This window comes from Carassius gibelio, chromosome B11 (assembly GCF_023724105.1).
Source record: "Carassius gibelio isolate Cgi1373 ecotype wild population from Czech Republic chromosome B11, carGib1.2-hapl.c, whole genome shotgun sequence".
Classification (NCBI taxonomy): domain Eukaryota; kingdom Metazoa; phylum Chordata; class Actinopteri; order Cypriniformes; family Cyprinidae; genus Carassius; species Carassius gibelio.
The window spans coordinates 19,391,827-19,418,072 of record NC_068406.1 but is presented as its reverse complement, the minus strand read 5'-3'; the positions used below and the strand labels follow the sequence as shown (position 1 = coordinate 19,418,072).

The 26,246-nt window shown below is 36.2% G+C and overlaps 2 protein-coding genes across 9 annotated transcripts in view; one reads left to right on the top strand and one right to left on the bottom strand.

Moving 5' to 3' along the window:
• Positions 1-469: 469 nt before the first annotated feature.
• On the bottom strand, positions 470-21,275 carry zmynd8 (zinc finger, MYND-type containing 8). 8 transcript variants are annotated; one of them, XM_052568815.1, is made up of 20 exons: positions 21,141-21,275; positions 15,487-15,554; positions 15,192-15,343; positions 13,286-13,507; positions 12,190-12,303; positions 11,655-11,747; positions 11,450-11,537; positions 11,314-11,369; positions 11,156-11,233; positions 10,935-11,050; positions 9,344-9,840; positions 8,751-8,888; positions 7,782-7,943; positions 6,795-7,334; positions 5,096-5,599; positions 4,480-4,661; positions 4,284-4,364; positions 4,102-4,180; positions 2,770-3,009; positions 470-2,420 (listed from the first exon to the last, which is right to left on the bottom strand). In XM_052568815.1, exons 1-20 carry the CDS (start codon positions 21,152-21,154, stop codon positions 2,254-2,256), a joined length of 3,591 nt encoding a protein of 1,196 aa, XP_052424775.1. In that variant the 5' UTR covers positions 21,155-21,275; the 3' UTR covers positions 470-2,253. The 8 variants fall into 8 exon arrangements, with proteins under 8 accessions (XP_052424775.1, XP_052424776.1, XP_052424780.1 ...); XM_052568816.1 differs by having other exon boundaries at positions 4,480-4,658; XM_052568820.1 differs by having other exon boundaries at positions 13,286-13,429.
• Positions 21,276-25,382: 4,107 nt separating this feature from the next.
• ncoa3 (nuclear receptor coactivator 3) overlaps positions 25,383-26,246 on the top strand; it is a 39,116-nt gene continuing 38,252 nt past the window's right edge. The window contains exon 1 of the mRNA XM_052568811.1: positions 25,383-25,536. The gene's annotated coding sequence lies outside the window, so the exon portion shown is untranslated. The remainder of the gene's footprint in view (positions 25,537-26,246) is intronic.

Below are 26,246 nucleotides of genomic sequence, written 5' to 3'. Positions count from 1 at the left end.
CCCATGGAGCAGTTGGCGGTTCAGTGTCTTGCTTAAGGGCACCTCAGTCATGGTATTGCCGGCCCGAGACTCAAACCCACAACCTTAGGGTAAGGAGTCAAACTCTCTAACCATTAGGCCACAACTTCTCCTTGTTGCCTTCAGATTCAGCCATCAATACAAGATTTGGCAGCAAACAGAGACATCCACAAAACTCTAAAGTAATAAGTCACCACAATCATTCTGTGGCGAAAACAAAGTTTATTATTGCTTATGTTTATTTTTACACTTTAACACAACTCAGAAGTTGTGTCACTGCAAATGAGGGCATTTTATTAAAAAGTGACATGACATTCAGCCAAGTATGGTGACCCATACTCAGAATTCATGCTCTACATATCAATTTCAAAGATTTTTGTGAATACTGTCACATTAAAACAAGGTCCAAATAAAGTAGGAATTTTTAGTCAATCACAGAATGACTCCAATGTATAACACTTTTATCAGGTGTTCTCTTTAATACACTTGCACCATACAAAAACTATTAAATTATAATTTAGACCACCAGACCTTTATTTATATACAATATGTAAACATCAATCTGTTCTTCTTTATACTGACAGCCACTCTCAACCACTCTCCTTTTCTGTATATGGTTTGAAGTAACATACGTATGCACTATTAACAGCATAACATGAGGAATGTTTCTGTTTGTGGTTCATAGATACAGTATCTTATGCATTCTTTAGAATCGGTTCTTCAAACATTGAGAATACAGCATCATATGAATGATAAATGCAAAATTATAACTAACAAAAAACAGCATCAAACAAGTACTTTCTTAATCACCTGTACTGGTGAGAAGTATGGTCCTGTTAATATTAAAATGTAATATAAAAAAAATAGATCTCACCAATGTTCAAATAAAATGAAGACTTATCATCTTAACAATTCTTTGACACCAACAATATAAACATGACAAAATCTATTATCATTCATCAATGATCTAACACTACCTTTGCACTTTAAGGTCAACTTAAAAAGAGAACCATGAGATCCTACTGATGTCACGAACTTCAACATACAACAGATCACAGAAGTGAACAGAAAAAAAACAAAGGCATTTGAGATACAGGACAGAAAATAAACAAATTTATAATTCGCACTCTTATCAAGTGATAATAGTTTTACAACATGTTTTAACCATCTCTTTTCCATTGAGACACACAATCGAACAAGATAGTGATAAAGTAGTCATGTTTGTGAAACAGTGTTTAAACTCATCTTATCGTTGTATCAAGATATAATTTAGTTTTTTGAGTTTTATATAACCAAATGTGACCCTGGACCACAAAAAAACTTTTTTGCAATAGCCCAAAAAACATTGTATGGGTCAAAATTATAGATTTTTCTTTTATGCCAAAAATCATTAGGATATTCAGTAAAAATCATGTTCCATTAAGATATTTTGTTCATTTCCTACTGTTAATATATCAAAACTGAATTTTTGATTAGTAATATGCATTGCTAAGAATTCATTCGGACAACAACGATTTTCTCAGTATTTCGATTTTTTTGCACCTTCAGATTCCAGATTTTCAAATAGTTGAATCTTGGCCTAATATTGTCCGAATCTAATAAACCATCAATGGAAAGCTCATTCATTCAGCTTTCTGATTTTCCATAAATCTCAATTTCGGAAAAATTGGAACTTAAGAGAGTTTTTTTGGTCCAAGGTCACAAATGTTCTTTTGATGGAATAACATGAATAAAAAAATTAATTCAACACAATAATATTTTTATTTTAGCTTTTGAAACTGAAAAAAAAAAAAAAACATTTTTTTCGCTGCAATCATTTTTAAAATGACTGATGTAACTCATCTTTTAAAGATTACCAGCAGATGAGGGTTTCGGAATATTATAAATATATTTTGGCAACATTAAAAAGATAAACTTAAAAGTTATCAGACCCCACGTACTAAAAGATAAAAAAAAATTATAATAACAAATAAACTGGTCTTTTTTGTTGTTGTTTATAATCGAACCCAACATAGAAGCAGACAACCTTCTCAAACCTGCAGCAGGAAATGTTTGGATGGTCTTTGTGTATTAGATTTGGAACATTCAGATGGTCATACACAGAAAAAAAAAAACACAAAAGCACAAAAAAGGCAAGACAAATGTTAAAACAATCTGTAGTGAAGAATTTGACAACATCTATGTACAGCTGTACAGACATAAGTGCTGATGTAGTGTATGTTTTGTACATGTGAGCTAGGACATAGTGGCAGAGACACTGTCCTTGGCTTTATCCCCTTCACTGTCTTTGTCTGCAGGTGTAGCAGATACAGTCTCTCTAGGGGAGTTGTTCGGCTGTCCAGGGGCTTTGAGAGTAGCATCTGTGCTGCTTTCTGACTCTTGTTCTTGCTGTGATGATGTTGCTGGAATGCACAAAGTCATTTTATAAACCTATTAATAAGACAAGTTATTTCATACACTACTTATATACACTAGCGTTCAAAGTTTCTTTCTTTTTTTTTTTTTGAAAGAAATACTTTTATTCAACAAGAATGCATGAAATTGATGTTACAGAAGTCTTCTAGAATAGTGAAATATATCATGGCTGCCACAAAAACTATGAAGCAGCACAACTGCTTTCAACATTGATAAAAATAATACGATTTTTGTGAGCGCCAAATCAGCATATTAGAATGATTTCTGAATGATCATGTAACACCGAAGCCTTGGACTATATATTTATAATATATATAGTCTGATATTATGTCTTACCAGACTGTGTGCATGACTTCATGTGCTCAGGCCAGTGTGCTTGTTGGCAGGGATAGTCGCAGTAGCTGGTGTTCCAGCAGCAGTAGAAAATGGCCTCCTTTCTGCAGTTTGCACACCATTGCTTCTTTTTAGTTTCATCTACAGCCTGCTGTTTCTCCACCTCCATCTGTTTCTTGACCTCCGTCACGATTCGCTCTCGCTCCTGCTCAAGACTCTGCCTCATCTCTGCCATGGTTAGCTCTGAGTACATCAGATTTACCAAATAACACAAATATGCAGTCAGGATGGATTGTTGAGGCTCTCCACCCCAAGATGAAAATTCTTATCCCCGTGTCATTCCAAACCCATAAAAACTTTGTTCGTTTTTGGAACACAATTTAAGATATTTTGGATGAAGACCAAAAATTTACTGCCGAGTAAATTGCACACTCGGGGTCCAGAAAAGTATGAAAAGCGAGGATACGCATGTTTTCTATGTATATTTATGCTTTGATAAAAAATTAAAAAAATAAAAAAAAAAACAGCGTATCTTTGTGGTGCAGCTGACACAGAAGAGTGTAAGCTGCCCATATTCTCCAAAATGGTGCTACGCTGATGTGGAGAGAGACAGAGGACACAAATTGTTATATAATTCGTTCTTTTTGTTTTATTTGTGTACAAAGTGTTCTCGTTGTTTCAGAACTTTACGGTTGAACAATGATGGCAGATGGACTATTCTGACGATGTCTTTCATACTTTTCTGGACCTTGACAGTATAATTTACTTGGCAGTCAATGGGACAGTCACAATTTTCATCCAAAATATCTTAAATTGTGTTCCGAAGACGAACGAAGCTTTTAAGGGTTTGGAACGACATGGGGGAAGTGATTAATGACAACATTTTTATTTTGAGGTGGAGTATCCCTTTAAATTTTAGTAAAAAAAAAGCATGTCTAATTAATTGAATAAAGATAACAAAATGTAATTGTTAGGGCTCTATGAAATTTGTTTTGATTTTCCAAAATCTAAGTGCTGTAATGTGCTTGACATGTCATGTATGTGGTAGTAAAGGAAATTGCACACAGACATGCAGACTTTGTATTGTGATAGCATGCTTATTCATATCATGTTACTTGGGTGTACTGCCTACAATACTTGCTCATCCCCTACACACTCATTTCATTATTGGTGCAACCCTTTATTAAATAAACTACACTAGTCAACATTTGAAGTGGATCAAAACCTTTCATCAAAGTGGTCTTAAAACCTAAATCCAAAATACGTTCTTGTCTTAGGGGGACTTTAAAATTTGACTAGTACTGTATTATCAAAAAATAATAATAATTCGCTTACCTAAATTGTGCTTCATCTCTGATAATTCTTGTTGATGCAGCCACTGCAGTTTTTCAATTTCGATTCGCAACCTTCTAATCTGTAACATAAAGATAAAAATTGCTGTTTTATTCATATTTCTAAGATGTTAAATAATTCACCCACAGTGCTTTGCACTTCTCCAGATTGACTTAAATACAAACCTCTGCTATTGTGTTTCCCGACGTGCTTTTGGTAAGGTCATTATATATCTCAGTCATTGTCCCTTTAATTGCATCCATGATCTGTTAATCATTTAAAAACAGTGTGTTAAACATCAATAACTGTGTTAATAGAACAATTAAAATGGTTTTCATCTAAACACATAGTTTGCAACCCCCATTTCCATAGCAGTCTCACTTTGTTAGTGTACTTCGCTATATCAGCTGCTACATCTGCAGATGTGGTGGGGATCTGGAAGTCTGCAGTCGTGGATGTTGATGATGAAGAGGAAGAGCTCATGGAGGCTGACGCAGGTGTGCTGGTCACCAGTGTGACGGCAGAGGTGGAGGTGGTGTGTGGCGAGTCTTTCTGTTGTACTGCTGGATAAACACAACCAACAATATTACAAAGTTTGGAATAATTAGGATGTTTGAATGTTTTTGAAAGCAGTCTCTTATGCCCAGCAAAGCTGCATTTATTTTATTCAAAATACAGTAAAACAGGAACATTGTGAAACATTATTGCAGTTTCAATTAACTATCTATTTTAATTCATTTTAAAACGTTATTTATTCCTGTAACACAAAGCTACATTTTTAGCAGCCATTACTACATTAGTCACAATATCCTTCAGAAATCATTCTAATATGCTGATTTGGTGCCCAGTTCTTGAATACTGTTGAAATACAGTCGAATAATGTTTTTTTTTTTTTGCATTTTTAATCAAATAAATACAACTTTGGTCATTGTAGCCTCTATCTACCGGTAATGTACTTATGACATTTATATAGAATTAATTCAAATCAGCTGCATACTTTTCACAGACTGTCGTGTTTGGTATCTGGTGCTGGATGAAGGCTGCTGCCCCGACGAGGATGAGGAGACCTGAGCTTGCTGCTGCGGTTGTTGGCTGCGCTGCACCTGCGTTAACACCTGCGCCTGCGTGGCCGGTTGAGTTTGGCCCTGCTGCTGCCTATGCACCTTCTGCATGTGCCACTTTTGAGAGGACGTCTGAAACTTGGTGGTGGGGTTCCACACGACGGCCTGCTGCACCACAGGTACAGTCTCTCGGGGCAGTAAGGGCCGCTGCTTCTTTACTGTGTTGGTGGAGATGGGTGATGAACTATTGGCGGTGGAGGCACTGGTGATGGGGAGGGTGGAGGAGGTCAGAGTGGTGCTGGTTGGAGCTGCTGTGAGGGGTATTATGTTAAGCGGTAAGGCCAAAGGGGACTGAGATGGATCCTTAACAGTTGGGGAGGAGGAAAGGACCGTTGAGATTTGAGACTGGGTTAGGCTGCTTGAAATTGGAGTGGCTTTACCTGCAATCAAAGAAAATTATAGCATGAAACATTAGGCTATAGCTAAGACAGCTGCTGAAGTAACACTTCTCGTTTTAACTTAGTTTAACCTGATGTAGATTAACATAATTAACAGATATAAAAAAAATACTAAAATGTCAAAAACACAATAAAACAACAAACTATTATAACTAAAATGAAAACTGAAAATATAAAAATGACTGGTTAGGTTTGTCCAGTTGAACCGGATTCTAAATCCCCCCCAATTAATATCGCACTCAGTCATTAATGTTAATAAATATGGCAGTTATCTTAGACTTGATAAGTACATACATGGGCATTAAATATTGATTTAAGATAAAGGTTTTTAGCTACAAAAAACGTCTATGCCCATGTACAAAATACTGACTCAGAATCAAGACAAAGACTACAACAATATGACGGTAATATTAATAAAACTACTCTGAGGTGATTTTCAATTTCATCACAATCATTAACTGAGACACAAGATGGCGCAGTTGCGTTTGTATGAGACGAGAGAGAGATTGCGATGTGTGGCAAGATACATTTGCAGTCACTCATCATTTATTTATTCTGTAAGTGAACATGTCTGATAATAATGGGGTTACTTAGTAATAGCAGCAGCATTCGGCAAGTCATGTGATCATGTAGCGATCGGCATGAAGGAATTCGGATCCATGTAAAAATAAAACTAATAAAAGCAGTTTTATTTTACGTGAATCTAGGTTGCTTTATAGATGTCATTTTATAAGCTATGTATTCATTTTATATAATTTATTAACTATTTTTCAATATTTCTTGATTTATCTGAGTGCACCTTTAAACATTAACTATCATCTGATTGGCTGATATTTTTGTTTTGCACACTGGTTCACTTTTAATGTTGACATAGGTGGCGACAATTATTAAAATACCTGACAGAGGTCCAGACTTTGAGGGGGCTTGTCCATCATTTTCAATGTTCCAGCAGATTCCTTCAATCGCAGGTAATTCTGGCAATAGTTCGTTTTATGGGTACTCTAATGGCCAATTCAACAAAAACAACTGAAACCTCGTAAATATGCCAGGTGTTCTAATAATTTTGGCCACCACTGTAAAACTAACGTGATGCTGCTGGTCTAATGGCAATTGGCCGATGTTGCTAGAAGTTTGACCCAGACTTGATTCTTACACTGATTCATTAAGGAAATCTGACCTTCAGGTTTGGAGGCTGTGGGCTCTTTGAGTGCGGTGACAGCGGCTGAATCTTTCCTGTTCCTCTTCCTCTCCTTCCCTGCCTGCTCTTCTCCCAGGTCGATGACCAGCTCCCTCTCAGAGTCCGAGTCTACATCCACAGATGCCAGCTGCATGGCCTCTTCAGAGCCCTTGGGTTTCTCTCTGGAGTCTGGGGGTGCAACAGGTTCCTTCTCGGAATCCATACCTGGTTTGTCTTTAGCTATAGGCTCGGAGGTGCTTGTTTTTTGGCTGGTTTCTCCTTTGGTTGTTGTACTGGCTGTTGCAACAGACTCTGTGCTGCTGGCATTTTCCTCAGCAGTAGCCACTGATGGTTTTGACTTTTTCTTGGGTGGCTCTTTCTCATTTTTATCATCAACTGCGTTTTTGTCATCTTGGCCGCTCTTAGATTTCTGTTCATCCTCGCTGCCATATTCACTGTCACTGCAGTCAGACTTGTCGGATTCCTCTGAATCACTGTGCGCTACTCCTTTATACACATCCTCAGATATTTCATCTATACCTGTGAGATAGAGCAAATGTTTTAGCTTCAGGAAAGTAATGCATGGTTTATTTTCAGTAAAGTAATAAAATGTCTGCACATTTTGACTCGAAAAAGAATCTTAAGTGTTTTTTCAGGGACAACATTTTCATTATATTAAGAATTCTAAAAATGCTATTCTAAAAACTATTAGATATTCCAGAAGGTGTAATTAGTTATGCAAAACTGTATTTTACCTGACAGAGAATATATAGGCATAATTAGTCAAAAATGATTCATGTTTTGTCACAAAACCACGCTTGGACTAACAACACACAAACTTCTTATGAAACATAAGAAAATACATCAGGAGAGTTTTAATGTAATTGTTTGTGAATTGCAGCGATACACTGGAAGCTGTTCGAACATCAATTTCAACTGGTAAAATGGCTGATGACATAAACTTGACAGATCTCAATCTGAACTGACCCAGCTGTGCTTTGCAGCTCTCGATGGTCTTGTCCAGGTTGAGTTGGAAACGGCTCCTGATCTGTCTCTTAGGGGAGGTGAGGGAAGGCTGAACCCCCTGCTGCTGTTGTTGCTGGACACTCTCACTCAGCTCCTTCAGGTCCATCTCTGCTTTACTACGATCTGAAAGAGATCACAAGGCTCTCACTATGAGCTCTCATTAGGAGCATATCTTAAAGCATACAGACTGAACTGACTAACACTGAAGTTTTAAATTTTAATTCACGACATCCTTTTTTGAGCTACAAGATCAAATCATGCATAAATCATTTCTAGGAAGATGTAGAACGGCTTTTTGTGAATGAATTATCCACATTAAGATTTTAATGTCTTATTATGAAGAAATTAAGTAGGGTCAATTTTGATTTCATGCTTAATTGGACACACGACAACATATTGCCTTGTTTCTGTTCACATCGTAAATCAATTAATGTTATATTTATATTTATGCACATTGCATACCGTTGTCTCCATACATACATTTATTTTAATTTATTTGCAGGATGTGATTTAACATGCTTTATAAAAGCTACCGTTCACAACTTAGGAGTCAGTACTAACCCCCTTTATTCTGAAAGTACGCATTAAATTTATCAAAAGTGGCATTTAAGAAAAATATTTCAAATAAATGCTATTCTTTTCGAAACTTTGTATTTATCAAAGAAACCTTTACAAATATTTACCACTGTTATAATAATAATAATAATAATAATAATAATAATAATAAGTAATGTTTCCTGAACAGAAAATCAGCATATTAGAAGACTGGAAGTAATGCTCCTGAAAAGCCATGACAGAAATAAATTATATACTGTGTTTTCTATCAAATAAATGCACCGTTTGAAAAAAAATATAAAAATTCTTACTGACCCCACACTTTTCGCTATCGTCAAATTAATCAATGAATTAAATCAACTGAAGGAAGTTTACCGAGGTTGAGGTTGAGGATGCTGCCGGTAGTGGGGGTCTTCTCCTGTTTAACAGGGGTGCTGGGAGCCGGCGAATGGAAAGGTTTAGGGCTCTCTAAGGTGTTTCCTGTGAGACCTGCTCTAGGAGGGGCAGGTGATGCTGAAATAGCAGAAACAAGTTTTAATCATACATGCCGCTGTTTAAATATTATTATGAAATACTATCCAATTCTCGCTATTAACAAACCATTAACTACAACTTTTGCCTCAATTATCTCCTGACTTGTGGCTTATTAGTGGTTAGTGAGATAGTAGTTAAATTTAGGTATTGGCTAGGATTAGGGATGTACAATATGGTCATGTAGAATATGTGCTTTATATGCACTAATAAACAGCCAATATGTTAATAATAGGCATGCTAATAAGCAGCTAGTTGATAGTGAGAACTGGTCCCAATACTAAAGTGTTACCATATTTTTTTCAGAGTCTAAAACTACAGCAGTACATGTTTTTTGGCAGGTTGCTTCAGTTTCTCCTATACAGCTCTTTTTCATATGTTGGACGTGAAAAGTACATAGTCTACACAAAGCAGCAGTGTTTTAATGTTCGATATACCAGTGCAGTCCACTGACTCCTCTCCAGTGTTGTAATGTGGCAGAGCCGCTCTCGCATGACCTTTCTCTGCAGTCTCCTGTTCTCCATCAGATCCCGTATGGGCAGAGGAGTTGGTGCTCATTGGTGAACGAGGCATGTCCGACATGGAGATTCGCCTTCCTCTTCCACTCCCTAGGTTTCCACCGGACACCATGCTCTTTCCCACGAGCAACTTAGGAGATGCCGTTACATCAAAGCTGAACTTGATCTTCTCCTGTTTGTCAGGTTTGACAAAGCCCGCGCTAGGGTTTGCGGGATCCAGGAGCATCTGGAACTGGTTTTCTGGTGTATAAGGTGTGCGGAATGGAGCATAATTGAAGACTCCGAATTTTTTCCGGATGTTCTCTACGTATACTTCCATTTCCTGCATGGCACTGTTAAAGATGCTCTTGGTCTTCTTCACAGAGAAGGGGATCTCTTTGGACATGAGGTAGCAGTTGTTAATAGGAACCCAGGCCCTTTAAATAAAAATAAATAAGTTAAAATAAAATGAAGTTATGCTTGATCCCAACTGTTTTCTATCGATTTTGAGATGTCATGTTATGTCAGTCTTCACCTAGACTGAAAAAACATCACAATATCATTCACAGCCAATAAAAACATATTAGGTAGTTTTAGTTATGAGAAATGGTGTTTCGGAGAAATGTAGGGTTGCAACATCTTCTTGATAAAATTGCAAAAAAAATACAAAAGATTTGTTGAGTCTGTGCACACAGAAGCTCAGTAACATTGATTAATGTAAACACACACAAACACACACAAATAAAAAATAAGGTAGCACAATAAGGTTAAATATCAGTAAAATAATTAAAATATTCCATTTGATTAAGTACTTTCCTATTTAAAGTTTAAATTAATACTTAATTGAAAAGTTGCACTTAACACATGAACACATGAAACTGTACTGTAACAGTAACTGTAACAGGATATTAATTTATGAAGATCCTTTTATAAAATATTGTATTTTTGTAATAACATAGCCTTCATATTTAAACCTTTAATTGCTAGTACAAAATTTGAGTACAAAATTTAATTACATGTCAATAAAACAATAAAAACAATCATTTTGCTGAAGTACTTGTTCTTATTTCATAAACATGCAACTTTGTAAATTTCAGTTATTAATACTTCACTGACATCCTGCTTGTAACACATGTAATGAAACTGTACTGTAAAAGTAACTGTAATAGGATATTTAAGAAATTTCTTACGGATATAAAATCATGTATTCTTTTTTAATGTAGCATTCATATTTAAACCTTTAATTGCTAGCATGGTAACATTCATATATCTATATACACAATTGTAATAGTTATTACATGATAAATATTAATTACATAAATATTATTGATATATGTAATATTATTTATGCAATAATAATTGTAATATTTAACACACATATAGACTTCAGAACACTAGGCAGATTGTGGAATAACTTTTTAAAATACTATAATAATAATAATAATAATACAAATTTTTAAATGTTTTTTATCCAAGTAATCAAATAAACTTTTTGTGGATGGTTAGGAGGACCCAGTTCAGCAGTCCTCACCTGTCATGTTGCCCAAAAAAACGTGCATCCACTTGTCCATCTTTGTCTCGAAGAGCTTTTGCGGGCCAAAATGGGAATCCCTTCAGCTTGGCCCAGACCAGAGGGTGGGGGTTGCTCTGATAATGTGATGCACACAAAAACCGCATGAACAGATGGTTAACTCACACTAGTTACTATGTGAAGAAAGAATTTCATTTTGTTGAACACACTAACACACTCACACATGGTTCACAAAACCAGTTGTCCCTTTTCTGGCATGCAGAGAGATAGCACTCTGGACAGACCTCGATCTCATTCATCTGAAAAGTAATTGGTTTAAAAAAAAACTGGAACTGAATAAAGTGTTTGCATATTTTGGCTTATAATTTACAGTACGTACTTCATGTTCACAGATCTTTACAATAACTTTAGCCGTTGCTGTAAGCTTATGGTTGCCTAAGAGAAAAATAGACAAAGAGTCATAGACATTCAGCAGAAACCAATTTGACAATACTGTTGAACAGTTAGCAACCGACCTCCATTATAAATGATGCAGTTGTGCAAAATCCACTTCACATCAGCCAGGAAAGCCTCAGTGGAGCCATACATTTTCTTTTTAATATTCTGAATTAGAACAAAAAGTGAACACACTAATAAAGCACTTCAATAAGATGGCAGATATTATACATTCCTAAGTGACCTGTGTGTGTCAATTTTTCAGAATCAATGCTTCACTTTCACCTTTTCTAAAGTGCAGAGATCCATGGGATGAAATATATACTCAGCATAATCAGGATGCTGTTCCAGTGACACCGGCTTCTGAAATGGCTCCGTCTAAAGAAAATAAATAAATATTTTTGCATTCAAGTTACAAATAAAACTGAATCACTATCACAGTATTTTTTTTACCATTAGTTTTTGGCAAGCACTGCTTCCCGTTTCTTACAGTAATTTGAATGGAACATTGCACGCACAGAATGACACTTGTTTTGGCATGCCATTTAAAAAACACTTTTAATGACGTGAAAAGCTCTAGTGTAAAAGCAATCCTAAAGAGCACCACCGAAACATTCATGAAGTTTTTTAGGTGGGCAAAATGTGCCGGAGCTTGTTCCATGAGGAAAGGGGCTTAAATGTAATACTCATTTCATAATGAAGTGTACAATGTAAAAAAAAAAGTGGTAAATATACAATGTCTGATTGTTGCATTGTTTTTGTGTGGGATCTAGGGACTGAATCATAGATCTGCAGAGCCATGGAAAGTCATGAAACTTACACCAGGCTGCTTCATCTTCTGGAGGGCAAACTTCAGCAGGAAAGACAGCTGGTCCAATGTGAGCATCGTCATAGCTTTACTCTGAGTCTCTATGCACTCTGCAACTGTTATTTTCTGTAAACAAAAATGAGAAATACTTAAAGCTTTATTTTAATGCAAAATATTAAAGGGATGTTTCTATGTCATAAAAAATTGACATACATTTTCTTCCTTTTTTTGATATAATTTAGATATCAATGGCATGGTATGCCGCCAGTTACAGCTTGTGTTTATTATTCAGCAATTACAAATGTCAAATGCAAGAAGTCAATTATAATTTAATTATAAAAAGTGTTATTATATTATAAAATTACAGAAGCAAAAATTAACCAGTCAGAAAATTGTCAGGTAAATCTAAAATTTGACTTCTTGGTGAAAGAAAACTTTATTATTGTTATTATTAATGGAATTTGAAAAAAAAAAGTATAAAGTTGTAAGTAAACATAGCTGATAGATATCACCATACTTTCCCAGTTTGTTTATTACTAAAAAAAAATTGTATTGCAAGCTTTCTAAAATGTCATGTTTAAGAATATACAAAACTTGCATTATCTAAATCAATATGCAATACATTTCTGCTCTGGAAATGTATGATAATTAAACACAAGATGAAGCCAGATTCAAAATGATTCTTTCACTTTGTTGACATTTCAAGATGAAAGGTTTTTACAGAATTGATTTCTGTCCTTATTTATCACTTCATAAATCAAAAAATACAGCTAGGAAAAAAAAAAAAATCACAATGTTTTTTTAAATGGGAAAAATATGTATAATCATGTAAATTAAATATGAAAACCTTTCTAAAAAAAACAACAACTTTATTTTTAGAATAAAGATGGAACAAGACTGTAAAATTAAGTCGGAGTGGGGGGTCTGAAAACAGCCTTAAAGATATGTATTGCATTTGAAATCCAGACACAAACAGAGAAAGCTCATAAAATAAACAACATTTTTGCCTGTAGTATCTTGCCCTAAATAAAATATTTACAAATTACTAACAATCTGCATTGTGAAGCTGATTTTTTTTAGACAAAGGGGAGCCCGGGTGCGCCAGTACCTCACATTCAGGGCAGAACCAGTCTCCTTCGGGCTCTGCCGCCAGTTTGAGGCACTTAGCGTGGTAGACGCGCGGGCAGAGCTCACAGCAGAGCACCTGGCCCTCGCGGTGGCACACCCAGCAGTAGAAGTCATTCCGCCCGTCCTGCGGCACAACATCAACAGGGTCTGTGGTGAGTGCGGGCTGCTTCACATAGTAAAAGGGACCGTGTCTTAGTTCTGACTGGAATGCGGACGAGAGAAACAGAAGGTTGGGGTTTCAAAACATGGGTATTAAAGATAACAAGACAAAACCAACAGGCACAAAGGTTATCGATCAAGAAGTGGCATGGAAGGACAGGCGGCGGCAAATGTAGACTAATGAACATTGAATTAATGGCATTCAACTTGTAACATGAAAGGAAACGCATCCTTGTTAGAGAAGAAAACAAGCTAAAAACGAATAATTCATTGCAGCTGAATCATAGGCTGTCCCCGCTTAGCTTGCATGACTGCCACCTGCCTTGCGTTTGTTTGGCTGGGCTGGGACCTTAGGTTGTTTGCAAAAATGAATTTCACTGTTGAAAGGTGACACTTTTATAGAAGGTAAAATGTTTTGTTTGGATCCCCTGCAAAAACAGTAGTGGTCAGCTCCAGGATTTATCAATAACCTATACCAGGGCTTGACAGTAAGGATGCTCTGTCTGATCACATATGGTTGGCGTTAAGCAAATGCTTATGGTGTGAAATAGTGGATGTGATGATGTTTAAGGTGTGATGCAATGGCTATATTGGTCAAATCATGTATACCAACAATTCACAAATAAAACAAGAACACAGGAATGCATTAAGAAATGTATAAACTCTTGCTACTATAATAGCTTGATAAAACAGAACTTTTGATTTATTTATTCACATCAGTCCTTTATGCATTCAAGATGTGGCTTTGCTTTTGTATAAATATATAGCTGTTATTCAAATCATAGATCCATATTATTATAGTTCTTTAATTCCTAAAAACGAAGTTTAAACTTGACGTTTTAAACTGTTAAAGATAATTTACTCCACATCTGACACTTCATTAAAAAACTTGGCTAAAACAGCTAAATGTTTCATTTTCTTGTTGCTAAAACACTAACAAAATGTTTTATGTTTCAAGAAAGTATGCTTGAAAAACAACAGGAAAATTAAGTATTTGCCTCTGTTTGATTTTTAGAATCTGCATAAATCTTTTAATTGTTAGAACAATTACATTTAATCAGTAAAATGTTTTTTACATGAAAAAGTGGTTAACATGCATGAATTAGTTTAAATTTAATACATTGGATTCAAATATATAAACACCTTTATATTATTTAAAACATGTTTAGTTTTTTGTACAGTTACATAAATACTTATTTCAGTTGTCTAAAAATGTCAAAAAAATATCCATCAGATTATATTTATTAGTTTATGTTAAAACGGTTTAATCCAAATGAATTTAAATCTAATATGGTATTTAAAATACATAAATCTTAAATATAGGCCTAAATATTTTGTGTGTTAAGAGTGACAAGATTTTGATAATAACTAAAATTAAATAAATAAATTTAACAATTTTTGTAGCCGGAAAATTGCATTATTCATTTTTTTCCCACATAAATTCACACAAATCTTAAAAGTGGCCAAATACTGGGTAGCCTTCTTTACACGTTTAGCAAATCAGGTGAAAATTTGAAAAACAAGTGACCTTTAATGAACTACATCATTAAATTGTTTATCCCTATTAGGGAGAAGGTAATGATTAATACCATATAATCTTGCGGTGTATCACCACGGCAAAGCCAACCAAAAGACAAAAAAAAACAAAAAACAGATGGACACTGTGATTAGTGAATGATGGACATGCCGGACCGAACAAGGGCTTGTAAAAAGAGGGAAAGTTGCACCTGGTCTTTACTGTTATTGACAGCTCCTGGTTTCTTCTTCTTTTTTACAGGACTAGAGGAGGTTTCCGAAGGCGAGTGTCCATTTGAGGAATGAGGAGGGCTGGAAACCTTGCGCTTCGGGACGGTCCTTTCTGCTGACCCTTGATCAGAGACTGCACAGCAATGGTACAAATTACTGACTTATAAACTAAACCATACTGAAAAAAATGTAATTTGACCACAAAGCATCAACAAATATGAGGACATTTTTTGCACTGGGTTCACACTTGAATGTGGAAATCAATGTGGCTCTCACCCTTGGATCGTGTTGCGATTTCCATCCCTTCAGTTGCATCTGACTCCTTCCCTCCTCCTTCAGCCAAACTGCCACAATGAAAAAAAGAAAAGAAAAAGAAAATCAGTGATATTTAAATATTCATTTTGTATACCTGCTGTTTTGGCATTAAGGCACCGCTATTCCTCATGCCATTCTTTTCGGTTGAAGAAAATTATGCTTGAATTTTTGATTTTATTGTGTTTGGGAAGTGAGTAGTCTTTTTAGCAGTGATGCTAAAAAGACAACAAAATCTATCATAACTTCACCATTTGATCAAACATCGAGCAAGCAAATGTCTTCATATAGGTACTTCACTGAATTTAAGTTTTATTTCAACAGTTTGAATGCAGAAAAGGACGTTTTGTCAAATTCACAGCATGGCCTCCATCAGACTCGACACAGAATGCTTATTCTGCACTCCTACTAAATTCTAATCTAATTTTTTTTGTTGTAGAAATCCAACATTAAGGATAAGCTGATTAAATAAAACATTTTGTGTCAAGTGTGAGTATTTGATACTAGCAAAAACGAATCGTGGCATTTTCTGATGGTTTCGTTAACAAGTGACATGGCATAAAAACATAAAATTGTATATAATATACACAAAAAAGACAAAGCTTTTTAATTTCAGTAAACAATAATGTGCTTTTCTCCACTTCAAGAACACAACCGGCAACCCAGTTTAATTATGCACTGCAAAAACCGAAATACTAGCTAAAATATCCCACCATTTCTTCAAAACAAGAAACATTTAAGATATTAGGTCTTTACTGAAAAACAGATGACAATTATGCCAGTTTATGATTAAAACAAAATAAAATATCTGCGTAAGAACTTTTAACTTGATTTAATTGCTTTTGTTTTAAGCAAAGACTCTGAATTTTGATATTTATATTTTATAAAAAATATATAATTTTGCTTCTCAATGAAATATCTACATTTAAGAATGTTTTTACTGAAACAATACAAAAATACTGAGTAAGAGAATTATATTTTGCAGTTTATTACTGCCTGAAGTAGCGTCGAGATGGTTTCCTCTAATTGCCAAGAGAGAACTTTCCATTAGAAATCTCAATAAACTCACAAATGCCATCTGAATATGATATGCACATCAGACCGATGGCCCATAACTCATCAGATTAGGCGTCGTTTGATGCCATTGCTGAACCTCTGTGGAAATTTCCATTTTGATGCGGCACTTGGACTTGAGACCTTCCAAGCGACATAACGTTTCCCATCATTTTGCAGCTTGAGCGGTTTTAAAAAGGCTCCTTTTCTCTCCTGATGCCTGGGTTATTATCACACACGCCATCCCCACCATCTCTTGTTCACAAACAGAGGAACACAGAACATCCTCCATGAACAAACCTCAAGCTGATCAGAGAATCACACTGTTATTGACATTTACCAGGTCTATCTAATGCGCTTGCCCTGAAGTGGCAGTGATATCTTGCTCCGTCCTCCACCCCCAACCTTCAGAGATGCAGATGGGGAGGGGGAGGGGGGTGCTGACAGCATGCACAAGGCAAACATCTGTAGAGCTTGAGCTCTTGCCATCTTTTGGCCTTCTCACGTCCAACCTGCATGCACCATCCACTCCCCACCCGCAGCAAGCTCCAGTTCCTCTTACGCAAACAACAACCCGAACACATGAGTTAAAGAAGGCAAAATACAATCACAGATCCACCTAGAACCTTACCCTTAAACAAGCTTCCTCCCCAAAAACACACAGTCACACTAGCATTGCATGACTGTCCATCTAAAAACTGACATATAATAACAGCATACCTTTTTCTTTACAGGCACAGTACACAGATTCTTCAGGCTGAGCCTTTTAAATGTGTTTTTTCAGATATTAAGGCAGTGAGGGATGAGACAAAGATAGGTGCAGAATTTTCCAGAAGGGCCTTGCTCTCCCTGCTGCTCTCAGAGCGATTGTCAATCTTTAACCTCAGCCGTGTGCTGCCGATTGGTTTGAGAGCCACACGGAGACGCGTGATTGGACGGCTGGGGCTGTGTGTGCCACACAGGCTCTCTCTGCTCCCCTCTCTCTGCTCTGATACACTGCTGCAATGCAGGGAGGGCTGCTGCTGCCATTCACTGAGAAAATACTCATATTCTACCTTGAAAACTACCAGTGTGAATAAACACAGGATGTAGATGTTCGGACAAACATGTCAGCTGGTTTTATTCTCCTTCCCTTCTTGCGGTCACAGTGAAGGGCGTCCATTTTGTTAAGTAGGAGCCGAATGGAGATGTGACAAATGAGCGACTCGCAGGAATGCAGCAAGGGCCTTTTAACACCAAGAGTCAAAGAAAAGGCTGGAAAATGTAACGGGAGTTAAATTGCATGTCTGGGGAATATAGATGCTCAAGACTGACTTACACTCAGTCGGCTGCCAAAATGAGCTCACATACCCATTTAAAATAATTTTAATTGCACAGTGATTTTGTAATAGGGTCAAGGATGCTCATTGTCCAGTCTGGATCCATTGATTCATTCACATGCATGTTAAAAGATGTGCACATACAATGACTGTTTTTAATGAGCTTTCTTTATGCATCTGTTATTTTTATTTTTATTTTAGTTAGGGTGAACCCCGAAGTCTTTATATCATAATGAAAAAAAGCTTCATTAAAATAATAAAAAAATAATTAATAATAATAATAATAATAAAAAGTTAAAAAAAAATAAAAAAAGCCTATATTAAAGCTGCGGTAGGTAACTTTTGACGCTCTAGCGGTTAATAAACAGAACTGCTTGCGTCTTGCGGAAAAACATGGTAGCCGGAAATACTTCTCTCTGTTTATCTCAATGAAGAATCACAAAGGTACTGGGTTACTCCGCCGCGGTATCCCCGAAGCAATCTAAAATAGTCTGAATATAAACACTTATTATAGGTGCAACCTAGTGATTCAGGACAAGCCAAAAACACGGTTTGGAAAATGGATTCATGGTGTACTCGCTTATTATATAAATTTTTCTACATTTTGAACACAAACAAAGTTACGGACCGCAGCTCTGATTGGTTGTTTCTTACAGGGAGCGGATTAATTTCTGCAAATGGCAATAGAACCACTGGGAGGAGCCAGAGGAGCTTGATTTTTTTCACAGATTATCTGTCTCATATTCTACTGTCAGGACATAATGACAGGTTTAACGAATATGTAAAAAATATATTTTTACAAAAGTTACCTACTGCAGCTTTAAATATGTATTTTTTTTCACCTTGAAAAAATACATTGCAACTTTTTTTGACAATGATTATTAAAATGTGCAATTTTATTCAAGGAGCAAAAAATTATGGTTACACATGACATTTGTTGGAGTAAAATACATTTAAACTTATCTTTTTTTTTTTTTACAATAAAACAAAAATGAATATTATTTTGGAAATATTTTTTTTTTATCATGGTAACTTTCATTTGTCTACAATTATTAATAATGATTTTATCATTCAAATTAGGGGTGGGCGATATGGCAAAAAATATCATCTCTCTCAATCATGATTTATCATGATTGTTCATCATTGTTGGTTTAACTATTTTGCAAGTGGTCTGAGCATTACAGCCAAACTAATTTCCCTATAACAAACACAAAGCCTTTCAAGGTAACCAAAATATTTGTAAAAAGAATGCCATATATTTAGGTCAAAGAAAAAAAAAATCTTTGTCATGATTTTATCTTTATTATTAAAAACTGAGACCAAAGTTACACAATACAAATACACATCATTTACTAATAAAAAAACTATTTTCAGGTAAAATGTGTGTAATTAGCAGGAGAATTCAAGAAACTGAATCAACAAATATAAAAATAAAACACTATATAAATTGATTCCTTTTAAAGCAACTCTATTAACGTTTTTAAATCAACAGTGAGTGATTTTTCTCTTTGTGTTTTATTAACATTAAATAATAATTTACTCACTCAAAGGTTGCTTAAAACCTTAATGGGTTTCTTGGGCTGAACATAAATGTTATGTTGAAGAATGTGAATATGTAAACAGTTGCTGGTCCACAGCGACTTCCATAGTATTTTTTTTTTCCTAATATCAAATTCAGCGTGGACCAGCAACCGTTTGGTTACCCAAATTCTTCAAAATATCTGCTTTTGTGTTCAGCACAAGAAAGATGTTATTACAGGGTTTCAGGGTGCTCTATCCCTTTAATGACAGTCGACAGCATGACATGTTTAGTTCTGTCCCTTTAAGAGCTGCACGCATCTAATAATATACAGGCACTTATCCGTTTCTCTCTCAATGGTTTGTTTTCACTTGAAACATAACCAACTGAGTCTATACATAAATATTCAGTGTTTTAATAGTATTAGCGCAAAAGCTAACTTAGTTCAGTAATCACTCGTTTTTTTTTTTTGTTTTTTTTTTGTGGTGTAACGTTAAGTGCTCAGAAAAAGCGCGCGTATTTAATCCTCTGCTCTTTTGTAAACAACCAAACTGAATCACCCCCCTCAAATATCAGCAGTTAAATAATAAATCATATTTCTAGAAATAGGCTATAATCTCAAAGAGATATCATGAACTCAACAAGTGCCTGGTGCTGTCAATCAGGTGAGGCCGATAAACAATCAGGTTTAATAACTTGCGTTAACAGACAAACTGTCAAACGCGCAGGTTATTTTGCTGACAATGACTGTTATAGCAAATCAAGAACAACTACAAAAGCCTAAAGTTTGACATTATGGTGGTGGAAAAACACAACTAGTCCACTGCTTTGACCTTCTGATCAGACCCCTGCTGTAGTAAATACAGTATCCAATGACATGCCATCCAAGAGAAATATTTGAAATACTGGCTACAAATGTAGCATCAAGTATGCCACATTAAGAAAAAATGCTTGCATTCACAGACACAGATACAGTCTTTGTGGTTGCAAAGTCATAAGCGGAAGTCTGTCTGAAATGGCTGCCAGCTCATACCACAACTAAAGTTTTGATAAAATGCCTGGCCTGTCCAGAGTCTTTACAGCTTGAGTCAACAGACAGAAGCCTGTAGCTATTTAACCAAGAAAGGCAAACACAAGACTAATTCACCATCTATATGCATCGGTTTATAGAAAATAAAGTCTCTTCTATTTATAATCCAATAAATCTTTCAGCAGAAGCATTCTGATGTGTGCTTTTGCTAATTAGGCATATATCCTGAGCAAAATGGACATTCAGCGTCATTCAGCCATTGAAAAGTGTTCCCTTAACTTGCAACCTGAGCCAAAACTGCTGCTCGATCTTTCTGCCAGTCTACATGTGCGCTTCCTCTTACACTCTGTACTGTCTGCTCCTCAGGGCCTTCCATTTTGAGAGGTCTGGCCTGTGACACAACCTGACACGGCTGTGCTCCTCTCCAGCTTTAAAGAAACATTACTAGGAGAGAGGCCAGGAGAGGCCATTTTGGTCACATGTGTTCGCACAGGTCAGCCATGCGAGCCTGGAGACTAAAACACAGTGTGAGTGTGATTTCTGAGTTGCCTCTGCCTGCCAGGATCCAGCTCTTTGGTGTTGGGACAGGTTTCTGTCCCCTGTCTCTCAGAAAATCCTGTATTTCTGCATGACACAATTCAACCATTAGCATGAACAGGTAGTGTAAAAAGCATACAAGCAATGAAAAACCTCTTACCTCTGTGGATGCATGGCTTAAAACAGTTGGTAATGTCAATGCTTATTAAAACATGGAGGACAACCCTCCCTCTCTCTCTCTCTCTCTCTACACAGTAGTCTCTGCTCTCCAAGCCAGCCAAGCCAACATTCTGATAACAGCTATGAAAGCACTTCTGTGATTGGCCCGTTTGTACAGGCAGGATGAAAGGCAGCCGCTGATTGGCTGACGGGTTTCCTGAGTAAATGTCTTTTGTTCAGTGTAGACAGGCTGTGGCAGGATTGAAAAAGGAGCTAGGCCTTGATGTGAACAGTTAAAAACTGAGCTAAATTACTTACAGTCAACCTCTTGTTAAAGGCGTTTTACGTTACATTTAAAACAAATAATTACTCCTGTAATAAAAAGGTGTCACTATACACAGTCAAGGCCTTGAGTGATAGAAACTCTGAATCATTCACAAATTCTTACCACATCATTGATTTTACAAATGATTGGATTGGTAATAGTTGTTTCTTCAAGTACATTACCGTTAAAAGTGATTTTTCTACTTGAACAGTACAGAGAGATCCTTAAAGGAACAGTTTCCCCCAAAATGAAAATTCTGTCATCATTTAATCACTCTCAAGTTTCTTTCTACGATATTTTGGCAGCTAAACAATTGCTGGTGCCCGATGACTTCAATAGTATGGGGAAAATACAAGTCAGTTGGGACCAGCAGCAACGCTTTTAGATATCAGACTCTGATTTTCCATCTTCGGATAATGAATCGGTTCTATCAGAGGAGGATGGGATATTTTGAGCCTGTTTAAGAAAATACATTGTTTTCATGTGTAATGAGTCTCCTAATGATGCACGTGTCTGTGTAAGTTTGTTGTGTCCTGAATAATTTGAACAGGTGTATGATGTGTATGATGAACAGGTGTATGATGTGTATGATGTCCAGTATTTCAACAGTCGGTAAATGTGTGATGCCTATTGTTTTAAAAGCTGTTCAGATAGTATATTCAATCCTTAACTTATACTCAGAATGCCATGACCATATGTTTCCAACAGATCAGAGGGGGTTGGGCTTGGGCACAGCTTATCTAAAACCCACTCTAGTTAGACAGGTTCTGAAGCACCTTGCAGTGAGTCAGCTGCCAAAACACACCCCACGCTTGTTGTCTCCTTACAAAACCAGATTTTGTGTTTTTAATATCTAAAATGAACCAACAACACATGCACATTTAATCAAGGATCAATTCCTAGTTTTACAATGAATATGCGAACATGACTAGATGCTCCATATTACACATTTGGATTTTTACATTTTCTTGCCCATGCAAATCTCAATAACAGGTTGCCAGGCTTTTGTGGGTTGTTGCTATGCTGTGTTCTGGGTGCTTCCTTACTAGCCCAGTTCCTTAGAAAACACAGTAAGAAAATTAAAGGGTCAGGCTCACCTCAATATTAGCAGTAAATCAACATGGGCTGTTCCATGACTAATTCCTGAAGGGATAGTTCGTCAAAAAAAATAATTCTGTCATCGTATACTCACAATCACATCATTCCAAACCTCTTTCTATTTTCAGTGGAACACAAGAGAAGATATTCTGATTTACAGTGCTAAGCAAAACAGGAGCTTTTGTAATTATATTATTCAAAACCATTAAACAGAATGCATAACACAGTCCTTCGTCAATTAACAAGACACATTAAGGTCAGTACCGTTCAGAGAGCTGGTAGGTCATGTCACAGTATTCCCACTAGAGGAGGCTATTCAGCTTTCTGCTCCTCATGCTGTCATCTATGCCGAGGACAGCTGTCTGAGACTCCCTGCTGCATTAATAAATCAAAACACATACTGACACAGACACACACTCACACAGCATGCAAGATCTCAAGCCAAAGAAATATTGGTGATATGGAGAGTTTTTCAAAGGCACACTGATTTCATTCAGCTCCATATCTACAGTATCTTAATACTTTCACATGAGTCACAGGTTTAAAATGCAGTTTAGTTATTAAAACTGTATGCATAAATATATTGTATGTGTTTTTATATATATATATATCGACAGCCTAGACGATCTCTAGAGGTAATATCTATCTATCTATCTATCTATCTATCTATCTATCTATCTATCTATCTATCTATCTATCTATCTCTCTCTCTCTCTCTCTCTCTCTCTCTCTATATATATATATATATATATATATATAGCATTTAGTTTCTCTCTTATTAAAACCCTCAGTTGCCTGAAAGGGATAATTCACCCCAAAATTTAAAATCTGTTATCATTTAGTCAACCTCGTGTCATTTCAAGTCTTTTTTTTCCCCGGCAGAACACAAAAGAAGATATTTTGAAGAATTTTGATAACCAAACTGTTTCAGTACCCACTGACTTCTATTGTGGGAAAACAAAAACAAAAAACTAAACAAAAAAACTAAACAACAACAACACTGAGCCATTTCGTAAAGTAATACAGGTTTCCCAGTGAGTAAATGATGACAGAATGCTTATTTTCAGGTGAACAATCCCTTTAAAGAGCGTCAAGCATAGTGATACAATTTCCTAACCTTGAAATAAACAGATGAAATCATTGCGCTTTTTTTACTCACTCTTCATTCATACATTCCTGAAGAGGTGATTTAACCTAGTAAATCTTAAAAGCACTTCATCTGGAGAGGGGATGGGCGAACGAGAGGTTCATGACTGCATGCTTTGCAGCCAGGTAGAGAATCTATAGATCCTGATGATTGGGGGCTATCTCCTGTCCTTAAAAAATAAAAAAACTGCAATCCCCTGTCCTTTCAAAGGGGACAAACAGTGAGGGGGTTGGGGGGTAAACCATCTCACACTCTAGGAAGGGGGAAGTCAGATTGTGCTGTGAATTGGGGGAGGGAACAACAACAGGTCTACGGGCCTCTTTCTGAAGAATGTTATTGGGGTACTCTCAGTTTTGTGGTCAAATATGCTATAACTGAAATGTTTTATCTCGTACAGCATGTTATTATTCTTCGGTATTTAAAATTAAGATTTAAAAAGTACAACTCTGCTTCAACTTTGCACATACATACAAGTCCACAAATTAAATTTGAAAATATATATTTTATAGCTATATGGGTTTTCCCCTCCAGGATTATTATGGCTAAACTGCTTAATTCTTCAGGTTCATGTCTATGTTTTTTTGGCCAGATCAAGGGTTGTATAGCAGGGAACTATCATGACCGGAAACAGCAAGCATTGAGCTAATTACTTCTCTCTCTCTCTCTCTCTCTCTCGTTCTCCCCTCCCCCTCCCTCCCACTGTTCCTACCTCCCCTCTCTTTTTCCTTACCTCCCTCCCTCCCTCTTTAGTGCTGTCTCCTCCAACAGTTGAAATTCTACACTGGTATGCCTCAGAGATCACCATGGAGACGAGTTCATTGCTATCTTCTAGGTCTGGTCTTCAGAGGGCAGAGCACTTACAGCCTCTGCAGACCACAACAATATGAATGTGTCCTAAAATGCCTTTTTGACCATTTATTTCTCTTTACATAAAGATGTAAATACATAAATATGCACGAAAATATGAGTCTATTTAATGTATATCAGTCATAGAAACACATGCCTTTGATAATTTACAGTAATGCTATCAAGCATATATATTACACATTACAGTCTTTTTTGTAGGCTTTCCACTTGCACATGTAGCAGTTTTGAAAATATTTATTGTTTATTATATTTATTAATATTTATTATTATGCAACATCGTGCATACTGAAAAGCATTCTGCAACGTGTATAACTTCAAGTAGCGTTAACTGTTAAATTGCTTGTACATCGTGGATATTGTGTAATTTAAACTTTGTGTGTATTGTGTAAACTGTGCAGTGTGATCTTGTACATTGACTCACACAGTGGCTACATTGTTAGTGGACCGCACGAGACATGCATATGTTTTAGTACCAATAAAGTGATTTGATTTTACAGATTATGAATAAAAAGGTGTGCTAAAAAACAAATAAATCGATCTCTAGCGAAAACAAGCGAATTCATCACACTCAATTTATGTAAATAAAGGCGTACGTCAGCCTACTCATTAGATATACGTTACTGTTACATCTATGTGGTCCTTGGATGAGCTAAAAATAAATGCACTACATTGTTTTACGATATTGCTACTACTGTCCATCTCCTACTGGGTGTCTATTTTTCGATCTGCGGGGGTTCATGTATTTGTAGTTTATTTTCTCTCTAGCTCTGTGTAGAATGCGCGGATCGGCCAGATGGCGCAACTACATTACCCAGAAGTCCCCGCGCGCATGGTTCGGGCAGGCTTCTTTAAGCTTTGGGAGTGTTTCCCATTTAAACAAACATAGCTAATGCTGAAGATGGCGGATGCGTAGAAGTGGCTTAAAGAAACTGGAGTGTTTCACAGGATACATTTAAACCGGTAAGTGAACCGAATCACTTCATCGCGTTCGTAAATGGATACATTTAAGCAATTGTTGTGTTCGCTAAGCAATGTTACGTGATGCCGGTTGTTCAGAAGTACATTCTTGTCCACGGTGGGGATCTTGCCACCTAGTTACTCTGCCTTTGAGACAATAATCGTAGTAACACAGTGTTGCCAAAGACAACATTCTCCAGCATGTTTGTTTACTTTTCATAACAAGATCCGTTTGTGGATTTTATTTCTTTAATTCTTTTGCGATCTTATTAATATTTTGCCATTCAGTCTCAGTTTGTTTCCGAAGTTAATGAACATTTTGTAAAGGTTTTAAATCCATTCTGAATCTGTTTAGATACACAACAACCCTAAACGATTAAGTTATTTTTTTAAATTGCTGTACAATTCCCGTTGCTGGTTCATATAATATTGAGATTAATATAATATGGAGTTTTGGTTGTTTTTATTATTTTGTCAGCATTAAGTTTGTAACCATTTTTTGGATCACCTGATAGTTTACATGGACTAAAGATAGTTTGTTTAAGCGTAACATAATCTTAACCCATTATCTGTCACTATCTTAAATACTTATTTCTTATTAATTCTTCCAACTCTTTCATTCTGACCTTTAATGAACAACTTCCTGAGCTCAAACGATCTGTTGTCGGACGAGTGGTGTGTTTTATTATGCGGATGTTTTGTAACTTTGCTCT